Source organism: Triticum aestivum, chromosome 4B (genome assembly GCF_018294505.1).
Source record: "Triticum aestivum cultivar Chinese Spring chromosome 4B, IWGSC CS RefSeq v2.1, whole genome shotgun sequence".
In the NCBI taxonomy this organism is placed as follows: domain Eukaryota; kingdom Viridiplantae; phylum Streptophyta; class Magnoliopsida; order Poales; family Poaceae; genus Triticum; species Triticum aestivum.
In genome coordinates this window covers 526,176,482-526,195,122 of record NC_057804.1, presented here as the reverse complement: position 1 = coordinate 526,195,122, position 18,641 = coordinate 526,176,482, and the positions used below count along the sequence as shown (strand labels likewise).

The 18,641-nt window shown below is 48.5% G+C and overlaps 3 protein-coding genes across 3 annotated transcripts; 2 read left to right on the top strand and 1 right to left on the bottom strand.

The window, feature by feature from the left end:
• The first annotated feature begins 8,074 nt into the window (after positions 1–8,074).
• Positions 8,075–10,243, top strand: LOC123093092 (uncharacterized). Its single transcript, XM_044515001.1, has 4 exons — positions 8,075–8,399; positions 9,043–9,268; positions 9,503–9,587; positions 9,681–10,243. The coding sequence occupies exons 1-4, from the start codon at positions 8,149–8,151 to the stop codon at positions 9,995–9,997; spliced, it is 879 nt and encodes a 292-aa protein (XP_044370936.1). The 5' UTR covers positions 8,075–8,148; the 3' UTR covers positions 9,998–10,243.
• Positions 10,244–10,811: 568 nt separating this feature from the next.
• Positions 10,812–14,501, bottom strand: LOC123093091 (peptidyl-prolyl cis-trans isomerase CYP65). The gene is made up of 11 exons (XM_044515000.1): positions 14,209–14,501; positions 13,795–13,857; positions 13,603–13,706; positions 13,380–13,471; positions 13,099–13,188; positions 12,931–13,006; positions 12,445–12,806; positions 12,090–12,346; positions 11,682–11,970; positions 11,198–11,305; positions 10,812–11,106 (listed from the first exon to the last, which is right to left on the bottom strand). Exons 1-11 carry the CDS (start codon positions 14,334–14,336, stop codon positions 10,903–10,905), a joined length of 1,773 nt encoding a protein of 590 aa, XP_044370935.1. The 5' UTR covers positions 14,337–14,501; the 3' UTR covers positions 10,812–10,902.
• Positions 14,502–14,587: 86 nt separating this feature from the next.
• Positions 14,588–17,144, top strand: LOC123093093 (uncharacterized). The gene is made up of 5 exons (XM_044515002.1): positions 14,588–14,905; positions 16,030–16,174; positions 16,265–16,335; positions 16,425–16,628; positions 16,761–17,144. Exons 1-5 carry the CDS (start codon positions 14,663–14,665, stop codon positions 16,848–16,850), a joined length of 753 nt encoding a protein of 250 aa, XP_044370937.1. The 5' UTR covers positions 14,588–14,662; the 3' UTR covers positions 16,851–17,144.
• Positions 17,145–18,641: the final 1,497 nt, after the last annotated feature.

Here is an 18,641-nt window from a genome sequence, read left to right as displayed (position 1 = left end):
GAGCATTTTGAAAAGGGGGGCCCCTTATGATGTATGAGATTATGGAATGCTTTTGAAGTAGCGCCCAAAGCGTGACCCAGCAGGGCCGCGAGCTCCCAAGCAGGGTAGTTGTTATGACTTATCTTTGGCTCTGCGGGTCTCGAGTGAGCCCTAGTGTCGCAGCGGCGCTTCTTCTCTTGAGGTGAGCCTGCCGCAGGCTCGCGAGGTTCCGAGCCTCCCGAGGGGCCTGCTGGTCTGTCCTAGAGTGCTTCACGAGGAACCAACTGCCAGGTCCTGGCGAGGTGGGCGCGCGTGGCGACCACACCCTTAAGCCCCCGAGGGGAAAGCGATCAACCCCAACACGCACACCGTACCCAGCCCCGCTCACGAGGCGCTTGAGGGCAGGGTGACAGCCACGAGCTTCAGAAAAATGCAAGAACAAAAGGCAAGAGAGCAACGCAAGACGAGAAAACTCCCCCCATTTTTATAAATGCACAAGAACCAAGCTTCTTCAAAAAGCCGACGAACAAGTACAAAAAGGAGGCAAAAGAAAATGGCCGCATCCGGCACCTAGCTAGTCTTCAAGTCTTCTCACCAGCGCGGAGCTAAGTGCTTCCACTGGCTGGGTATAGTCATTGGGGACAGTGTCGATGGCCAGCACGGAGCATGGTGCTTCCACTAGGATGTGGGTGGGAGCCCCCGTGAGGCCCCATGGCGGCGCTCAGGAGACTCCGGGGCGTGTACAACCCCACTCATTATTACATGAGAGTGTCACAAGCGGAAACCTTCATAGGTCGGAGCCTTGCTTCATGTCGCCCGACGAGGACCCCGCCCTGTGCCGCCCTTGACCACCGTTGGGGAGACCGGAAACCAGGACAAGACCAAGGGGCAAGGGGGACGCTGGCGGCATCCTCGGCGACCATAGCCCCCCCCCCCCCCCCCCCCCGCCGGGGGGAAGGGCTCGCCGGCGCCTTCCTCAGCGGGGAACCTACCTCTAGGCAGGGCCCTGCTTTGTGCAACCCGATGAAGGCCCTGCCGCTGGGCTTCCCCCGCACTGCTCCCAACGCCCTTCGCGCTCCTGCGGGGAATCTGTCGTCCTGAGAGTCCTGGTGGTAGCTGCGCCCTGGTTCACCTGCGATCCATGGTCAACGTAAGCGTGCCCCTGTGGTGTTAGCTGTACCCAGAGGTTATCGGCGTTGGATATATTGGCGGGGCTTGGCGACGGCTCGAAGGAGATCTCGGCTTCGTGTACATCCAGCCCCAGCCTGGCGTGGGGGATCGGCTGTGGCCCTCCCCCGACGCGTGTCTCAGGTCCATCGCGACAGGAACGTAGGCTTCCGGGCTGGCCGTGCCAGAACCACCTCCCGGTTGCCTCATGTTCTTGCCTTCTTCAGTTACCCTCTAGTCCTGTCGACCGGGGGCCGGTGCCCCAACGCAGCCCCTGGTGATGTCGCCCGAAGCAGCCCCACGTTGAGGTGGCACGTTCAGAGGGGTGCGGGCTGCTCCGTGGGGCTGGCTGGCACTGAGGGGCTCTTTAGGGGCCCTGGGAGGGATGCGGTTGTGTCAGGGATGACCGTGCCCCCCCCCACCGCCTGAGACGTGGCAGGGTGCAGAATGGTGCTGCTCCCCTGCATGCCGTATCCAGCAGCTCGGTGACCCATTCCAACAGGGCGTCGCGGCCACTTTCCAGCAGCCTGCACCTCAAGAGCTCTCGAGCCACGATGACTGTTGCCCGCATGTTTGCCTCTTCCCTGCGCGTGTGCGGTGCGGTTGTTCTAACGTAGTTCGCAGATCGTGCAGCGGCGCGGTTGCGGCACGACGCCAATAGAAAAGGTTGCTCCACGCCCCCCCCCCCCCATGACCGGTCTCCCCAGGAGGAGTGCGGGCCGCGAGCAGAGCTGAGTGGAGGTCTTCTTCGTCGGCGGGTGCGACCGAAGAGGCCTGGACGACCCAGTGCTCGACGTGCGCCCTCGGGGCGTTGGCCATGGCATTGGTGGAGCGGCGGAGGACCGGTTGGTGGAAGAGGAGATTCGATGCACCCCTACCTGGCACGCCAAATGTCAGATTACGGGTTCTACAAACCCTTGAGTGGTTCGAACTCTGGGGTGCGTGCGGAAATCTCAACCTACCCAGCCTGCCTACTCGCGAGTCTCCTAATCCTAGCGTGACAAGCTCGAAGAGATAAAGAGACGCAACAGTTTATCCTGGTTCGGGACACCTTGCGGTGTGATACCCTACTCCATCATTTTGGTGGATTGCCTCGAAGGGTTGAGGACGAACTAGTACAGTGGATGAACTGGCCTCCGGAGGTGAGGTGTTCTTGAGCTCAAGAGAGCTGGTGGGATCTCAACTAGATGCCCCTCTATGGTGGTGGCTAAGTCCTATTTATAGTGGCCTTGGTCCTCTTCCCAAATATTGACGGGAAGGGATCCCACAACGGCCGGATTTGAAATGGGACAAGCAGTACAACTTATCCTGACAAAATTAGTCTTCGCCTGCAAAAATCCTCTGGTCGTGACGCTGTGGTGGGCTCGGTGATGACCTCCATCCTGCCGTCCTGGCGGTCTTGGTCTTGTTGCACCAGAATGGAAACCTTTGGCTGATTGCTCGGGACTCCGCGCCTGTAGCTTGCCTCACTTGCACCAAAGAGGAAACTGGTGCCCTGCACCCGCTGGCGCCCGCCTGTCCTTGGTCGTCACGGCTCACGTCAGCTGAGCCTCGTGAGGTATACCATGCATAGAACTCTCTGCCCCTCGGGAGCCAGCCTGAGGAGGCTGATCCCCTCGGGGGTTTTGGCATCGTCCGCCTCGCGAGGGTCTTGAGTTATTGATGTCGAAATCAGGCCATACTAGGCCATTGATGGGGCCACGTGGTGGGCCACAGACAGGCAAGTCTGGATACCCCATATCCAGAACGCCGACATACTATATGATGGTTGAGTATGTGGACTTGCCAAAAGGCTCCGACACGTGACCCTTCCCTGAAAAGATGATGAATTGTAGTTGCAAAGTTGACTGAGAACATAGTTTGTTAGTTTTCAACAGAGTTTATGCTTTATACTTCGATATTGTGATGAATTGTTTACTTATTCATGAGAAATTATATGATGCAGGTTTTATGATAAAAGTTCTATCATAAAGTTTTATGTTAAAATTTGTTGTTGTTATAATAATATACATGATGCTTCTATGTCCGTATTTTGTTTTTATCGACACCTCTCTCTCTCTCTCTAAGCATGTGGACATGTTTTTCGATTTCGGTTTTCGCTTGAGGACAAGCGAGGTCTAAGCTTGGGGGAGTTGATACGTCCATTTCGCATCATGTTTTCCTATGGTTATTTATAATGTTTTTATGCATGATAATGCTTTTTGGAGTAATTCTAATGCCTTTCCTCTCATAATATGCAAGGTTCACACAAAGTGGGAGAATACAGGCAGTTGGAATTCTGGACCCGAAAAAGCTACGTCAGGCCACCTATTCTGCACAACTCCAAATGAGCTGAAACTTCATGGGGATTTTTTATGGAATAAAGAAGAATTATTGGAGCAAATAACCACCGGAGGGGCCCACTAGGTGGGCACAACCCACCTGGGCGCGCCAGGGGGGGCCACGCACGCCCTGGTGGGTTGTGTCCTACTCGGCCCACCTCCGGTGCCCATCTTCTCGTATATAAGTCATTTTAACCTAGAAAAAAATCAAGACGGGACTTTCGGGATGAAGCGTCATCATCTCGTGGCAAAACTTGGGCAGGAGCACTTTTGCCCTCCGGTGGAGCGATTCTGCCGGGGGAATTTCCCTCCCGGAGGGGGAAATCATCATCATCATCATCATCACCAACAACTCTCCCATCTTGGGGAGTGCAATCTCCATCAACATCTTCAACAACACCATCTCCTCTCAAACCCTAGTTCATCTCTTGTGTTCAATCTTTGTACCGGAACTATAGATTGGTGCTTGTGGGTGACTAATAGTGTTGATTACATCTTGTAGTTGATTACTATATGGTTTATTTGGTGGAAGATTGTATGTTCAAATCCATTATGCTATTTAATACCCCTCTGATCATGAGCATGACTATCATTAGTTACTTTTGTTCTTGAGGTCACAGGAGAAATCTTGTTGCAAGTAATCATGTGAACTTGGTATGTGTTCGATATTTTGATGGTATGTATGTTGTGATTCCCTTAGTGGTGTCATGTGAACGTCAACTACATGACACTTCACCATACTTGGGCCTAAGGGAATGCATTGTGGAGTAGTTATTAGATGATGGGTTGCAAGAGTGATAGAAGCTTAAACACTAGTTTATGCGCTACTCCGTAAGGGGCTGATTTGGATCCAAAAGTTTAATGCTATGGTTAGATTTATTCTTAATACTTTTCTCGTAGTTGCAGATGCTTGAGTGGGGGTTAATCATAAGTAGGAGGTTTGTTCAAGTAAGAACAACACCTAAGCACCGGTCCACCCACATATCAAATTATCAAAGTAGCGAACACAAATCAAACCAACATGATGAAAGTGACTAGATGAAATTCCCATGCACCCTCAAGAACACTTTGCTTATCATAAGAGATTGTTTTGGCCTGTCCTTTGCCTTAAAAGGATTGGGCTACCTTGCTGCACTTTTGTTACCGTTAGCGTTACTTACTCGTTACAAATTATCTTGCTATCAAACAACTTGTTTCTTACAACTTCAGTGCTTGCAGACATTACCTTGCTGAAAACCGTTTTTCATTTCATTTTGCTCCTCGTTGGGTTCGACACTCTTACTTATCGAAAGAACTACAATTAATCCCCTATACTTGTGGCTCATCAAGCCTCCTCCTTCTTCTTCTTCCTTGGCCTCCCCTAGATGGGAGGCGAGTTCCCCCTCTGGTCCATGGCCTCCATGGCGGCACAGGGGCAGGAGCCCCTCTGAGATTGGATCTCCCTCTCCGTTCTCTTATGTTTCACATTCTTCAGATCTGTCCGAAAACCGTTTCTTAAATATCCGGAGATCCGTAACTCCGATTGTGCTGAGCTTTTAACACGACTTTTTCCCCGGATATAAGCTTCCTTGCACCCGAAGTAGAGCTCTAACCGCCTTACGAGGTGACCACAACCCACCACCACGCGCCTGGGCCCTGGGGCGCGTCCTGGTGTCTTGTGGGGGCTATGGGCCTCCTTTTGCGTTGATTCCACCTCCCAAAAATCACATGTATTTCAAAATAATTCTCCATGAAAATTTATTGCATTTGGACTTCGTTTGATATGGATATTCTGCAAAACAAAAAACATGCAAAAAACAGGAACTGGCACTCGGCACTGGATCAATATGTTAGTCCAATAAATCATATAAAATATTGTCAAAAATATGTGAAAGTTGTATAATATTGGCATGACACAATCGAAAATTATAGATACGACGGAGACGTATTAGACGCTAGCCCTCACGTGAGATCTACATTTGCAGGACATGGTGATTGCTTCGGATTGTTTACAAGTGATCTCAAACATCAAGATGAAGGGTCGCTAGCATATGCACCTATCCTTGGGGAGAGTCAAACTAGTAGGAATAGTTTTTCTTCTGTTCATCTTCATTTCGAACATAGGGAGAATAATTTCGAGGCCCATTCGCTAGCTAAAGGAGCTGCATCTCTTGCGGTGGGTCGCCACGTGTGGCTAGGGGTTTTGCCAGAGATTGCTTGTATCCCTGATGTTTTGAACTTTGAATAAATCCCCTAATTTATCCTAAAAAAGGTTTAGCTGGATGTCCTACTCCCGTGTTGGACTCGAGACAACTCGTACACTTCCAAGAGTTGCTACGACAATCTCTTCCAGGGATTGGTTGGTTCAAGTTTCATGGAAGTTGAAGTGGAAATCATAGGAGCCTCATCGGGTGGAGTTCTTCATCTGTCTTACCTGTGAGGGCCGTTGTTGGACGGTTTGCTTGTTGGGGTCTCCAGCATGCTCCTTCATGCGTGCTCTACGACCAGCCGAAGACGATGGCTCACCTCCTCACCGTCTGCCCCTTCTCGCGCTTGGTGTGGCACTAGGTGCTAAACTAGACCAGTTACATGACGCTCCCCTCCCCCTTTATGGGGTAGGTCTTCGTGGATTAGTGGCAGCAAAGCTATTGCTTAGTCCAACCCCTGCCTGAAAGGGCACCACCTGTGTTATAATGTCGGTGGCCTAGTGCATCTGGAATCATCAGAACACGATCATCCTCGATAAGGCCCAACTGAGCAATGGGTGCGAAGGGGTTGCACGCCCTGCTCTCGGCAGCGACTGAGACTAGCAACTAGGGGCATTGTGCTGTAATCCGAGGGTGTTGTGTTGTACATCTTTGGGCTTGTACTAACTCTTCTTCTATCAATGCGTTGAAATGTAATACTTTTATGGGTTTTTATTTGAGAGCATATTTGCATGTTTCCCTTAGAGCATCTACAACCGAACTTGCCAAATTCGGCCCCTCAAAGCCCACGGACGTGATAGGGCGCGTCCGCGGGCACTGGACGGCCACACCTCATACTTGGTGCTATGCATATGAGTATCTCATATTTCATCCACTAGATCCATACAAAGCATACAAAAGAAATCCTACGTACTACGCACATCACGCTAGCCTAATTACGCTTCGTCGTCGAAGATGTCCACGACGTCGGTGCCCGGGGCCGGGTAGATGGGTGCGTAGGAGTGCTATGGCTCCTCCTCCTCATCCATATACGCAAGCATCTCATCGACGTCTGCGGCGTGCTCCGCCTCCGCCTCCTGCAGACGACGGCGGTTGGCCTTCGCCTCCGATTCCAACCGGAAGGAATCGAGAAATGCTTGATGCTTCGCGTCAGAGCATCCTCCTTGTCCTCCTCCCGCTCCACGTCCTCCCCGTCCTGCTCGACCACCCCCTCTTCCTCCAAGTCCCCCTCCGGATCCATCGCGTCCGGAGGTAGCCCCGCGGCTATCCGGGCTTCGCGCCTTGCCTGGATCTGTTCAAGGAGCTGCAGCGGGCACTCCATCGTTAGATATGGGTAGCGCCTTACTAGCGGCGTGGGGGCATGACTCCTAGTGGTGGCGAACGGCGAGTAGGAAGTGGCGGCGGCGGACGGGAGGGGGAAAATGTGGACGGATAGGGTTTCGGTGCCGGCGGTCGGCTTAAATAGCTGGGTTAGGGCACTATGCGGGCCGCCTGAGCAGCGCCACGCGGCGCCATCGGTCCGACAGAGGAGACGAGCTTCGGACCATCGGGTTTCAGAGTGTTTTCCTATGGGACCCCATCGTCAGTCCGGCGTGGCGGACGCGCCCGGTCGTGCCTCGGCCTTCTCAGCCCTAGATTTGGGCTGGATATGAGGGGGTGCCGGTCGGCCCAGACGTTTGAGGCCCGTTTGAGGCGCCCGTCTAGGTCAGGTCTTTTTGATCGGTCACTGACTAGACACGATACTCCGCCCGGACGTTTGAGGGGATACGGGGTGCCCGTTGTATATGCTCTTATACTCTGACACATACGCCGACACCGCATTTGGGAAAAAAATTATATGAGACCAGGTCTCATATAAAGCAGATGAGACCCGCCCTGATGGATGACACGTGGCATTCATAAATCACAAATCATCTAATCTCTTCCCCCCTGATTTCAGGTGGGAGATGGGGTAGATGCTTTGTGATTTATAAATGCCACGTATCATCCATCAGGATGGGTCTCACCTGCTAATCCGTGAGACCTGATCTCATAGAATTCTTTTCCCCGCATTTGCTACTGCTCTAATATAGGAGTACTCATGAAAAGATAAAACGTCTTACATTATACTCCAGTTTGTATGACGGAGAGAGTCGTACCAGTACTGTGTTAAAAAAAAACTGCGTGCTCCAGTTTGGGCCGGTGGTTTTGGCCTGTTTAATCGCAGAGATAAGCGGCGTGATTCCCTACGCAACTAACTGCCCGCCGCGTATCAGCAAAAGGATTACACCCGTGTTGCGCAAGGACTCAACGTGGACGGCCCCCTCGTGCACCGCGCCCCACCGGATCATCCGTCCGTTCCAGACTCAACGGCCCAGATCCCGCGGCGCCCCCCTAATCCTCAAGCGACCTTCCCCAACCCTCCGCGGCTATTAAATACCCGGTCGCCGCCATTCTCCCCGGGCTTTGATCGATCGAGTCGATTCTCCCGCAGAGCTTGAGAGAGATCGGGGGCGATGGGAGGCGGCAGCATGGGGATCCGCGCGGCCGCCAGGGCCGCCTTCATCGGCGGCTACCGCTCCGCCTCAAACGCCCGCCGCTCCGCCCTGCCCTCCTCCTCCTCCGTCGCCGCGGCCGACACCCGCCCCGCCTCCACGGCCACCACCTTCGACGACTGGTACATCCCCGACCGCGAGGTGTTCGGCCCCGTGCCCTCCCACGAGGAGGCCATGGCCGCCACCCTCGACCTCAGGGACGCCTTCGAGATGTGCGCAGCGCTAAACTCTACTAATTACTTGTCACTTGTCCTTCTTGCTTCCTTTGTTTTACCAGATTGATTGATGTTATGTCGCAAAACTGGTGATAGTTTGATAGATATGGTTCATGTCCATGAAGTTTTAGTTGCAAACTGGTGCGATTGCACGTCTGGTTGTTTGGCAGTGGCAAAGCCCCATATAGTGGTTGACCCTGTTCTGTTCTTCTTTTTCATTAGATTGTTCTTGTCTTTTGTCCGGTGTAAGACAAAATTGGTATCAGGAGCGTTCAGCATTTTCCGATAGATTCAAGATTTTTTTAAAATTTAGGCACCCTTCATGTTTATCTGTGGTTTTCCTGTCCCTAAGTGCTCGTTTGCTGGAATCGTGCCATCAGAATTTTGATTCACGGAAAATCAAGCCAATGCTTGTTTAGGATTTCCATTGCATGTTCTGGAAGGATTGCCTGATCCAAACCCTAAAAATATCTCAACGTGTCAGTCATGTATTGTTCTTCTTCCAACCATGTCATACAATTCTGTATTCGATTAGTTTCCTTATTGTACCTTTTCCATAGTATGTCGCTTTGGTCCTTTTGGCTTGTGTGCCAGATGTTGTGTTTACTAACAAACTGATGACTTGTGTTCATGCCACCAGTGCCAAGATTGAATCCCATGGTGGCCGCCTGGATATCTCCAAGACACATGTCTCCCATGATGGCCTTGATGATCCCACAAAGGTTGCTCAGGAAACATTTCAGGATCATCTCCATTCAGAAGCATCTAAGCATGAAGAGAAGCATGACAGTTTATCCGTTGCCTCTGGATCCTCTGCACGTGTTATTGAAGCCTTCACCATGCTACATGAGAGTCCTGAAGCTCAGGTAATTAAGCTCCAACTTATACTGAAGGTGTCAAGGCAAGGCCACCCTAATGATGTGTTGTGGAGTCATGATTTTTTCATTTCTTCCTGCTAGCATCAGAAGATAAGTTGGTGTCATGTATTGGCATAATGTCAGCCCTTTTTTTGTATTCATGCAAGTTCAGTTGGCATTAAGTGCAAACAACTCAGCATTGTTGTTTATTTACCTGAAGCATGGGTTCTATTTTGGCTGCAGGATGTTGTTGCTTCGCTTGCTTCTGATAAGAATGTCTGGGAAGCTGTGATGAAGAATAAGAAACTTGTGGAGTTTTACAAGACAAGTAAGCTCCCAGCCATCATTTAATACATATAATTCAGTTAACCATTAGACAAGTATAAGCAATAACTTGGTTCATATACCTTCCCGTTCTCAGACCTCAGCGAGTCGTCCAGTGTAACTGACGAAGCTGAGCAGAGCGACGCCGAGAGCTCGCAGAGCAGCAATGGTGTCGTCTCGCCAGGAGACGCATTCAGTGATTACATTCAGAAGATGAAGGCGTTCGTGTCGGAGATGGTGACGAATCTTTCGAGCATAATGCAGGACCTGGTGGCCACGTCGGATGAGGGCCAGAGCAAGGGGAGGTTGAAGACCCTGATCATCAACACCAAGAAGGATTTCACAAGTGGCCCGTCTAACTTCGTGCTCCTAGCCATCGCGTCTATTCTGGTCGTTTTGCTCAAGCGTGCGTAGTTCTGAATAAAGCTAAGGAGCTGGCAGAGTGGTTGTTCGGAGTTTAGTTTTGTTTCAGCTTTTTGAGCCAGACAGGATTTGATCTTCTTTTTCTACTTATTAGTTCATCAAATGGTCGATTCGACGCACTGTACAGGTCGACGTTAAGTCCTTTCAAGGGTTTATCTGGTGGCTGTGTGTTCACCTGGGGTGAACATGTTCTGCAAGATGAATAATATGAATATATGATAGAGTTTTCTTTTCTTTTGGACTGGTGATAGGAGTTAGTTGTTACTGCAACTTTATATGATGTCGTTCTGGTTTAGCCATGTTTCAAAAAATTCTGGTTTAGCCACATGCACATATCTGTGCAGTGCCCAGGGTTAGCCCTCTTGTCTGAGTATCTAAATTACTCTGTGTAAAGGTCGGTGCATAACACCTACACAACAATATTGATAGGTTTTTGTAGGTGAACACTACTCTTAGTTAAGTTTACATATACGCAGAAAATATAGCACACCAGCTGCTAAGCTTGGCGAAGGCGTATGTACCCCGTCCAGTTGATGCCTCACAAGTTTGCCTTTCTATCGACATCACTTGAGTCATTTGCCTTTCAATTAGCACAAGATCTGTATGCGCACATCTAAAGAAAATATCATACGTATTATGCATAAATGTTTATGCGGCTCTTGCTCCAGACAGTTGTGTCTCGCTTAAGGCTTACAAGTTTACGTGTAATAGTTCATAAATAGACCAATGGAAACATTTACTCGAATGCGTGTTTGATTAAGATGCGGATTCTGAAAAATCTGTTGTGAGCTGTGAGACCGCATTCTGGACAGTTAATACACTAGGAGCACATGCTCAAATGTTACAAAGTTTCAACCGGCTGTTTCTTCCGAGAAGAAAGGGGAAATTCACGTCATCTACCATCCAGAGAAATCTTTGAATTCTACACTAGGAGCACTCGCTTTTCTCTTCTTGCTTGAATCATCTGCTGTGGCGGCATTTCCAGTGGCATCAGCAGAGCCAGCCGTCCGAGCCTTGAGATACTTGCCAACTCCACCACCAGCGCTCGTTGAAGCAGAAACACCAGTCCCTGGGTTGCTATACCATGACCCCACCTTATCCTGGATTAATGCAAACAAAATGTTAAAATCATCAGAGTAAATGCAAAGAGGCACTGGAATCCAACTGGAACAAGATGCAAAGCAGCATTACATGATCTTCATCCTTGTTCTTCTCCTCCTCCTTTGCCTTTTCTTCTTCCTCGTCTGGTTCCGTGTAAGGATTCACAAATACACTAACTTTCAGTAACTTTATTTCCTCCTGTTAACAAAGTTGAAAACCAGGAATACCACGTTCAGATGTTTTTGTCCAGTGAAAAAACAACTATGCCGAACACAATACATCAATTATACCTAAAAAGGTATGGAACATACAGTGCTTAAAAGACGAGTATACTGCAGTTGTGCCAAAGTTTAATGGCCAACGTATTGTGGCCACAATATCTTGTTTGCGAAAAACTACAAGGTATTTTCATTTTTAAAGCAAAGTGAAAAAAAATGCAAGTGTACTGCAGCTGTCCCAAAGTTAATGGTCAAGGTTTTTGTGGCCACAAAATCTTATTGCAAAAAAGCACCCGGTATTTTCATTTAAAAAATATAATAAAAAATGCAGATGAAACTAAAACAATCATACTAACCAATGGGCGGTCGTCATCATCAACAGGAACCTTTTCCATTGCTGAAAGATTGTGCAGACCACCAACCACCATGCCAAACACTGTATGTTTGAAATTTAAATGTGCCGCGGACTTGTATAAGATGAAAAACTGCGACCCATTGGTATGGGGCCCAGAATTCGCCATGCTGACAACACCTCTTCCTGAATGTAGCAGCTTTGAATTCAGTTCATCCTTGAAAGGTTGACCCCATATGGACTCCCCTCCGCTTCCTGTGCCAGTTGGATCACCTCCTTGAATCATAAAGTTTCTGTAAAAGGTAATGATCAAACCAGACAACATTTAGATATATAGCCATAATCATGTATAAAGAAGGGAATGATTGAATGGACACGATTTATATACGGCTAATAGAATAGGAGAACATACTTGATGCTACGATGGAAGATAAGACCATTGTAGTAACCATTTTCACAATGTGTTAGGAAGTTTTCACATGTCCGAGGAGTAATATCACAATGAAGCTCCAAATTCAAATCACCATGGGTGGTATGCAACTGAACATATCCTTTCTTTTTTGGATTCCTTTCAACTTTAACATACTCAAATTTATTTTTGGTAACGGGATCATAGGAAGTCGACGTGAAAGAACGTGAAGCTGCTCCAGTAGTGTAACGACTTTTAACCTGAAATCACCGAATCAACTCCATAAGACAAGCACCAACTACACAAGTAACAAAAGGTCTATGTAAATATAAGACATAAAGATGAGATGAGAGTATACCAATTTAGCATTTATAGGATCCCGATCTCCTGCCCTGTGCATAGCAATTCTAGCAGCAGTTTTCTCAGCAGTGCCAGATTTTGCTGCTGCTGCGCTTCTGCCATGAACAGAAGCCGAAGCAGCATCCACAACACTGAATGGTTGAGGAGGTTTAGGTTCTTTGCTCGATTTTGAGTCACTCTTCTCTTCTTTTGCTAAAAGGACAGCCAGTGCGGCAGCTCTTTCCTTTTGAGCTTTCTGTCCTCCACCACCATGCAGAAAAGCTAATTTTCCTTTTTCAGTCCCAAGTTCCTTCATCATTTGCTTAAGATCACCGGCAACATTTATGTTGTAGGTTGGATCATCTTTCATCCGCTGCAACTCTGCACAGAAGTTGGATAGTCAGACTACATAAGTAAATCTACATCAAAAGGAAAGATTACATATGTTAGATACAAAACAGCCAACACAAAATAAGTAAAAGGGAAAGAGGATGCATAATTGAACCTTCATCATCAAGTTTGAGGCCTTGTCTAACATGATCAAATTGCCCTAGGACCTTGGTATCAAGCGCATTTGGATTCTGCAGAAGTTCAGAAGGCAAACAGCATTAGGCTAGGGTATTAATTGTCAATAAGACAATGAATAATATATATCGTCCTTCCAGACAGCTACCTGAATTGTTATCAAGTCCTTTCGTGTGAAGGGCTCATCGGTTAGCAACTCTTTCCAATTCTTTGGCTTAATGTTAAGCTCCTGGATTGCCTATGAACACAAAGCAATAATCAATCAGCTACGAGCATACCAAATTGACCACCTGAAAAACACTATTATACTCCTTTCGTCCCAAAATAAGTGACTCAATTTTGTACTAACTTTAGTATAAAGCTAATATAAAGTTGAGTCACTTATTTTGGGTCAGAGGGAGTATAAGCTAACCAAAGTCTAAAGCCCACCTCATAACAGAAGACGTTCCCGGTAGTCTTTACAGCAACTATATGCGTGAATTCTGTAAAAACTTTATTTAAAACAGGACACTGAAACTCTCCTGCACGAAAAGAGTAAATATTAACATAATGACACCGGAAGATCAACCACATCAAAGGAATTTACTACTGTTCAAGCAGTTCTATTTGGTTCAGGCTACATCAACTTTTTCATGCCATAGATTTAACTCACCGTCTGTGTTCTTGTGGAAAGTGAGAGGAATAAGATCCTCCTGCTTCAGTGCTGCTCCAGTTACCGGATGCTTCCCGAATTTTTTAATATATGGGATTATGCTCCTACATTCAGAAGCAAAAAAATAAGAATCCCTACCTTCTCAGCTCTCCTACCACTAAGTTATCCAAGAAGCAACTCCTACGCACTTACATCAAATCGAAGACGCTTCCATCTGCCGTACACACCGGATCCTCAAATGGCAAGAACGTGAGCCTAATATCCAACGAAATGACAATCAGTGGCTGAAGAAGAGGGATTGACTTTACTTACTAATCAACTGCTAATGTGGCTAAGTTCGAGTCGTATGAAGGTTCAGTATCCAGAGCTGAATTTGAGCATTTGGAGCTTACAAAGGTAACTAACTAGCTTAACTAGTGGCATATACCAACTAAAAGATCCACAAAAAACAAGTCCATGCCCTAAGGAATAAACCCTATAAGCTCAAGCTCTCCCGAAATTCGAATCAGAATCCTAAATTGCCAAGAGAACAGAGGTAAGCAGGCAAATCTTCCAGCAAGGCTGGTGAGGGAACATGGGAAGCAGGGAGAGAGAGTAGGTAATTACGCGCAGCAGTAGAAGGGGAGGCGCTGGAATGGCGCGATGGCCTCCCTGTTCTTGGCGCCGCCCCACTCTGTCGCCCACTCCGTGGCAGTTATGAACATCCGGTCCTTGCTATGCTGCTTCTTCCCCATCTCCGACTATCCTACAAGCGCGGGCCTCCGGCCGGTGGTGCGGTTGCCCTGCCGGGCGGTCGGGTTTCGCCGGCGGCGAGGTGGGACGGCGAGATTTGACGACCGCAAGTGTTGGGGTCGGGGAAAGAGAAGGGAATAGTAGGCGGCTGGCCTATTCGTCAGCGGCTCAGCCCGTGATAGAATAGAACAAACACGGCTCGAGCCGCGGGGGGTCGGTGCGAAACAGGTTAGGCCCGGCCCAGCCCAACCCAGAACAGAAGTGGCCCAGAAGCAGAGCGAAAGTGCGCACCACCGGCCGAGCGAGCTGAGTCGATTCGAGCAGCAGGATGGGCGGCGGTGGCGGCGGCAGCCCGACGGCGAGCAGCAGCAGCGACGATGACGGAGACGCCTCGTGGAGGGCGGCCATCGACTCCGTCGCTGTAGGTGGCTTCGGCTACCCGTCGTCCAACGGCGCGGCGGAGGCCACCTCTGGCGGCGGCGGCGTCGAGGAGGACAGCAACGGGCTGGAGCAGCCGCCGCAGGATGAGGGGAAGGCGCAAACGCCTGGGCTCAAGCTGTACCAGATCAAGGTATCTTGCTCCACACTTTCGCCCCTTGCTTTATGCTTGCTAGCTGCATAATATCAGGCGCAAAGCTTGGTTTCTTCTGCTCCTAATTCTGTGCTGCAGCTCATTGGTGCATGGTCTGTGGTTTTGTTGTTCTAATTCAGTGCTGTTAGGACGTACTGTCTTCAAAGCTTGATGCATACGTACTTCATTCGTCCAGTGGTCCGTGGACGAACTAGAATTAGCTGGTTCACTCGGATTACTCTGGGTTAACATAGTAAGTTAGCAATAGCAGCTGCATTTGCTTCAGTTGAACTGTATGTTCGAGTGAGATATATCAGTGTTACCAGCGGATGCACATACGTAGCTACACTCTTGCAGAGTAGCTACGGTTGGTAAATTGAGAAAACCCATCATGTTTCACCCCATAGACTGAAATTTTGGATATAATCAATCATGTTCCCCTCCATATAGGATGTGTACTGCACCACTGCCATTTTGGAGGTTTTCTAGCTGGCTGTTTTCATAAAATGCCACAACTTACTATGCCGCTACCCAGTAAAAATCAACTTTGTCAGTACCCAGTAAAAACGAACTTGCTTTGCCACTAGGAAATAATGCCCCATCTTGCATTGCAATCGATCCAATTCCCCTTTATTGCTTTCACCTTTTGGTAGATGCCCCGTTCCATATGTTAAATAATTTCCGGTGGACCTCCAGATCATCGTATTAGTTTCTGTTGGTACCTGTCCCAGCCACAAAGTAAGTTCATCACTTGCATGATCCTTTTAATATGCAGTAGTTTGCAAATACACCATGTGATTTACATTCTACATCTACAGAATTCTGTACTGATTACTTGCATGATTCTTTCAGAATGTAGTAGTTCATCACTTCACCTGGCAAGCCTGATGAGCAACTAGAAAAAGCTGGCACAATGTTGCCCTGTATTCACCATTCAGACCTGCCAGTTTACAACTATAGTATAACCATTTCACTTAAACAAAATTTTCCTGTTTAAGTTTTTTTTTCTCTGCCCTTCATTCAGTTGTTCTTCTGTTTATATCATTCTTTCTTTTGGTTAGGCATTAGGAAGTCATACTATGTTATGCATTATGATCTTACAAACTTCATTTGATTTGTTTCAGGTAAGAAATATGTTGGACGATATGTTAGAGAAAAATCTCGAAATAGTGAGGAATCCTTGCTTGAACTTGGCTGACCCCGAGGAAACAGGGGGAGGGATAAAGTTATTTAAAAAGGCACCTCCTGGCATCAGAATGGATGCCGTAGGTATGTCGTGAATGTGATTATCTTTAATAATCTTGGTGGATAAATCCTTTCATGATGATAATACATATTCATACTAATGTTTATTTCTAGATAAATACCATGTGCAACTCAAGAGACCAAAGATTCTTCCTGGGCCAGAGGTCGACGAGAAATCAAAGAAGGTTTGATATCTATTTTCACAATAATCATACATATGCATGTGAGCTTATGGTCGTATGTTTTACTGATTGTACTGCGACCCTGATTTCAGTTCAGACATATGCTTCAGTCTGTTGTTGTTGATGGTAACGACGTACTTGTTTCCGCGAAAGAAGCATCCCAAATATCATTGGCTAGAATGGAAGCTAGAGAAACTGCAGCAAAGACCAAAGCCAAGAGGGAGGAAGAAAGGGTGAACCAGCTGAAGAAGGTCAGGGGAGAGAAATGGCTTCCTTCCATTGCTAGTAAAATGAAGGTAAATAAGTGCATACTTTAAATCACTCTTCAATGGCTAGTTTGGTGGTTTGTTGTTGTACAACATCGACCAATATTTTGTATTGACAGATATATGATGCCAGCATGCATTATGTTCATATTGTCTCTGCAGAAAGAAAAATCTTGGGAGCAATGGCAGGAAAAAAAGCTCAAGAGCAATGGCAGTGATGGTGGATCATTTCAGCTGGGCCGCATATGCTAATCTTTTAGGCCATCTATGGGGGCACCCTTTTCCGGATGCCACAAGCCCACAATTGCTTTGATAACTTCTATTTTGCCATTTATCCATTTGGCGATGATGGTCGACAAGAGGATTGAATTGGATGAAAAGATAGAATGTTGGACTGACGATTTTGTTCTAATCTAGAGAACGTAGCTTATCAGTACCATCTCATGGAATTTTTGTAGCAAAATTATGTTATGTTCCAGGATTGGATATACTTGAGCCAGTCTCTGCCTCGCAACTGGGGCTGAAATCTAAGCCACAATTGCATTTTGTGTGTGGAGGGAACTACTCCCTCCGTTCCAAAATAGATGACCCAACTTTGTACTAAAGTTAGTAATAAGTTGGGTCATCTATTTTGGAACGGAGGGAGTAGTATTTATTTGATGACTCGGTTGCGATGGTCAAACATGTCTCATCGGTTGTCCATGTGGTTGACATGACATGTGGCAGGTTCATAGAGGAGAAAACGAGTCAAAGCACCTGAAAAAGAGTAAACATGTCAAAGCAAACGACAAAGTTCTTTTGGGTGCTATAGAGCACCTGGAGGGTGTGGATTCCCTAACATTATGACTCTGTTTATCGGTTTCGTTCTTCAGCAATGGAAATGAAATCGACAAATCGCGGGCGTGCCCCTAAATTAAAAAAAAAATAGCAAACGGCAAACTTGACGGAACTCACGAGATGTCAAAAAAAAAAAAAACTTGACGGAACTCACGGACCCGACAAAAAATATTGGGGAGCGCTACGCGTCTACCGGTAGACGTCTAGTAAACATTCACCACCTCGACAGCCGTCGGATCTCCGTGCACGAGCCGTCCGATCTAACTCCTCGCACGCGCCTCGTCGGCTTCCCGACACACTAATTCCTGAAACAACAAACCAGTTGCAGAAACAACGGCAGCATTGCAGAAAACAATCCTGAAACAATGATCACGTTGTAGAAACAATTCCTGAAACAACGGCCGTGTTGCAGAAGCAATTCCTGAAACAATGGTTGTGTTGCAGAAACAACTAACATGTTGCAAAATTTTAGAGATTGCAGAAATAATTCCTGAAACAATGACCGCGTTGTAGAAACAATTCCTGAAACAACGGATGCGACTGCTTCGCCGCTGGTGACGGGGACCTTCGGCGGGCTCGTGCCGCGGCAGAGGCGGCGAGGCGAACGCGCATCATCCGCCAGGGATGACTACACCGTGGTCCCAACCTCATGTTCACCGACCGCTCGGGCCCGACTAGCCTTGTCGCTCCGCCGTGGTCGGGTGCCCACAACCGGCGGAATTATGTCGTTGTCGTCGCCTTCCTTCTGAGCTTGAAGGCTGGATGGTTTTGGGAAAGAAACGAAGAAGGCAAGATGTGGGTGGAAGTAATCAGACGAGAACCAGACAGAGGCCTTACAGAGCGCGCTCCTCGGTCGCTCCTGCGAGCGGCCAGGAGCGAACCCTAGCCGCCGCCACTAGCCACACCCCTCCGCCCCCACTCCCCTCGCCGCCGCCGGCAGGAGTCATCGGGCGAAGCCCGCGCGGCTCGGCGGCGGCGGGGTTCCTTTTCCTCCTCCCGCTCGAGCTGGTGCGGAGCGGGCCGGCCGCTCCAGGGGGAGCTCGGGCGCGCTGGTGCTCAGGGCGGCGCGGCGAGGCAGCGCGGGATGGTGGCGCGCGGTGCGCGAGCGGGCGCGGCCAGGTGGTGCTGGCGCGGCGAGGGGCATGGCGGCGCATCCATCGGGTGCAGCCTTGTTGCCCCCTCGACGGGATCTGGCGGGGACGGCTT

What these genes read in the sequence shown, in the direction of transcription:
- LOC123093092 (XM_044515001.1), top strand. Translation starts at nt 8,149, where the DNA reads ATGGGAGGCGGCAGCATGGGGATCCGCGCGGCCGCCAGGGCCGCCTTC. An exon ending in CTCAGGGACGCCTTCGAGAT is followed by an intron (nt 8,400 to 9,042) that starts GTGCGCAGCGCT and finishes TCATGCCACCAG; the next exon opens with TGCCAAGATTGAATCCCATG. An exon ending in TGTGGAGTTTTACAAGACAA is followed by an intron (nt 9,588 to 9,680) that starts GTAAGCTCCCAG and finishes TCCCGTTCTCAG; the next exon opens with ACCTCAGCGAGTCGTCCAGT.
- LOC123093091 (XM_044515000.1), bottom strand. Translation starts at nt 14,336, where the DNA reads ATGGGGAAGAAGCAGCATAGCAAGGACCGGATGTTCATAACTGCCACG. An exon ending in CTCCCCTTCTACTGCTGCGC is followed by an intron (nt 13,858 to 14,208) that starts GTAATTACCTAC and finishes GTTGGATATTAG; the next exon opens with GCTCACGTTCTTGCCATTTG. An exon ending in ATGATGACGACCGCCCATTG is followed by an intron (nt 11,306 to 11,681) that starts GTTAGTATGATT and finishes CTTTGTTAACAG; the next exon opens with GAGGAAATAAAGTTACTGAA.
- LOC123093093 (XM_044515002.1), top strand. Translation starts at nt 14,663, where the DNA reads ATGGGCGGCGGTGGCGGCGGCAGCCCGACGGCGAGCAGCAGCAGCGAC. An exon ending in TCGACGAGAAATCAAAGAAG is followed by an intron (nt 16,336 to 16,424) that starts GTTTGATATCTA and finishes CCCTGATTTCAG; the next exon opens with TTCAGACATATGCTTCAGTC. An exon ending in CCATTGCTAGTAAAATGAAG is followed by an intron (nt 16,629 to 16,760) that starts GTAAATAAGTGC and finishes TTGTCTCTGCAG; the next exon opens with AAAGAAAAATCTTGGGAGCA.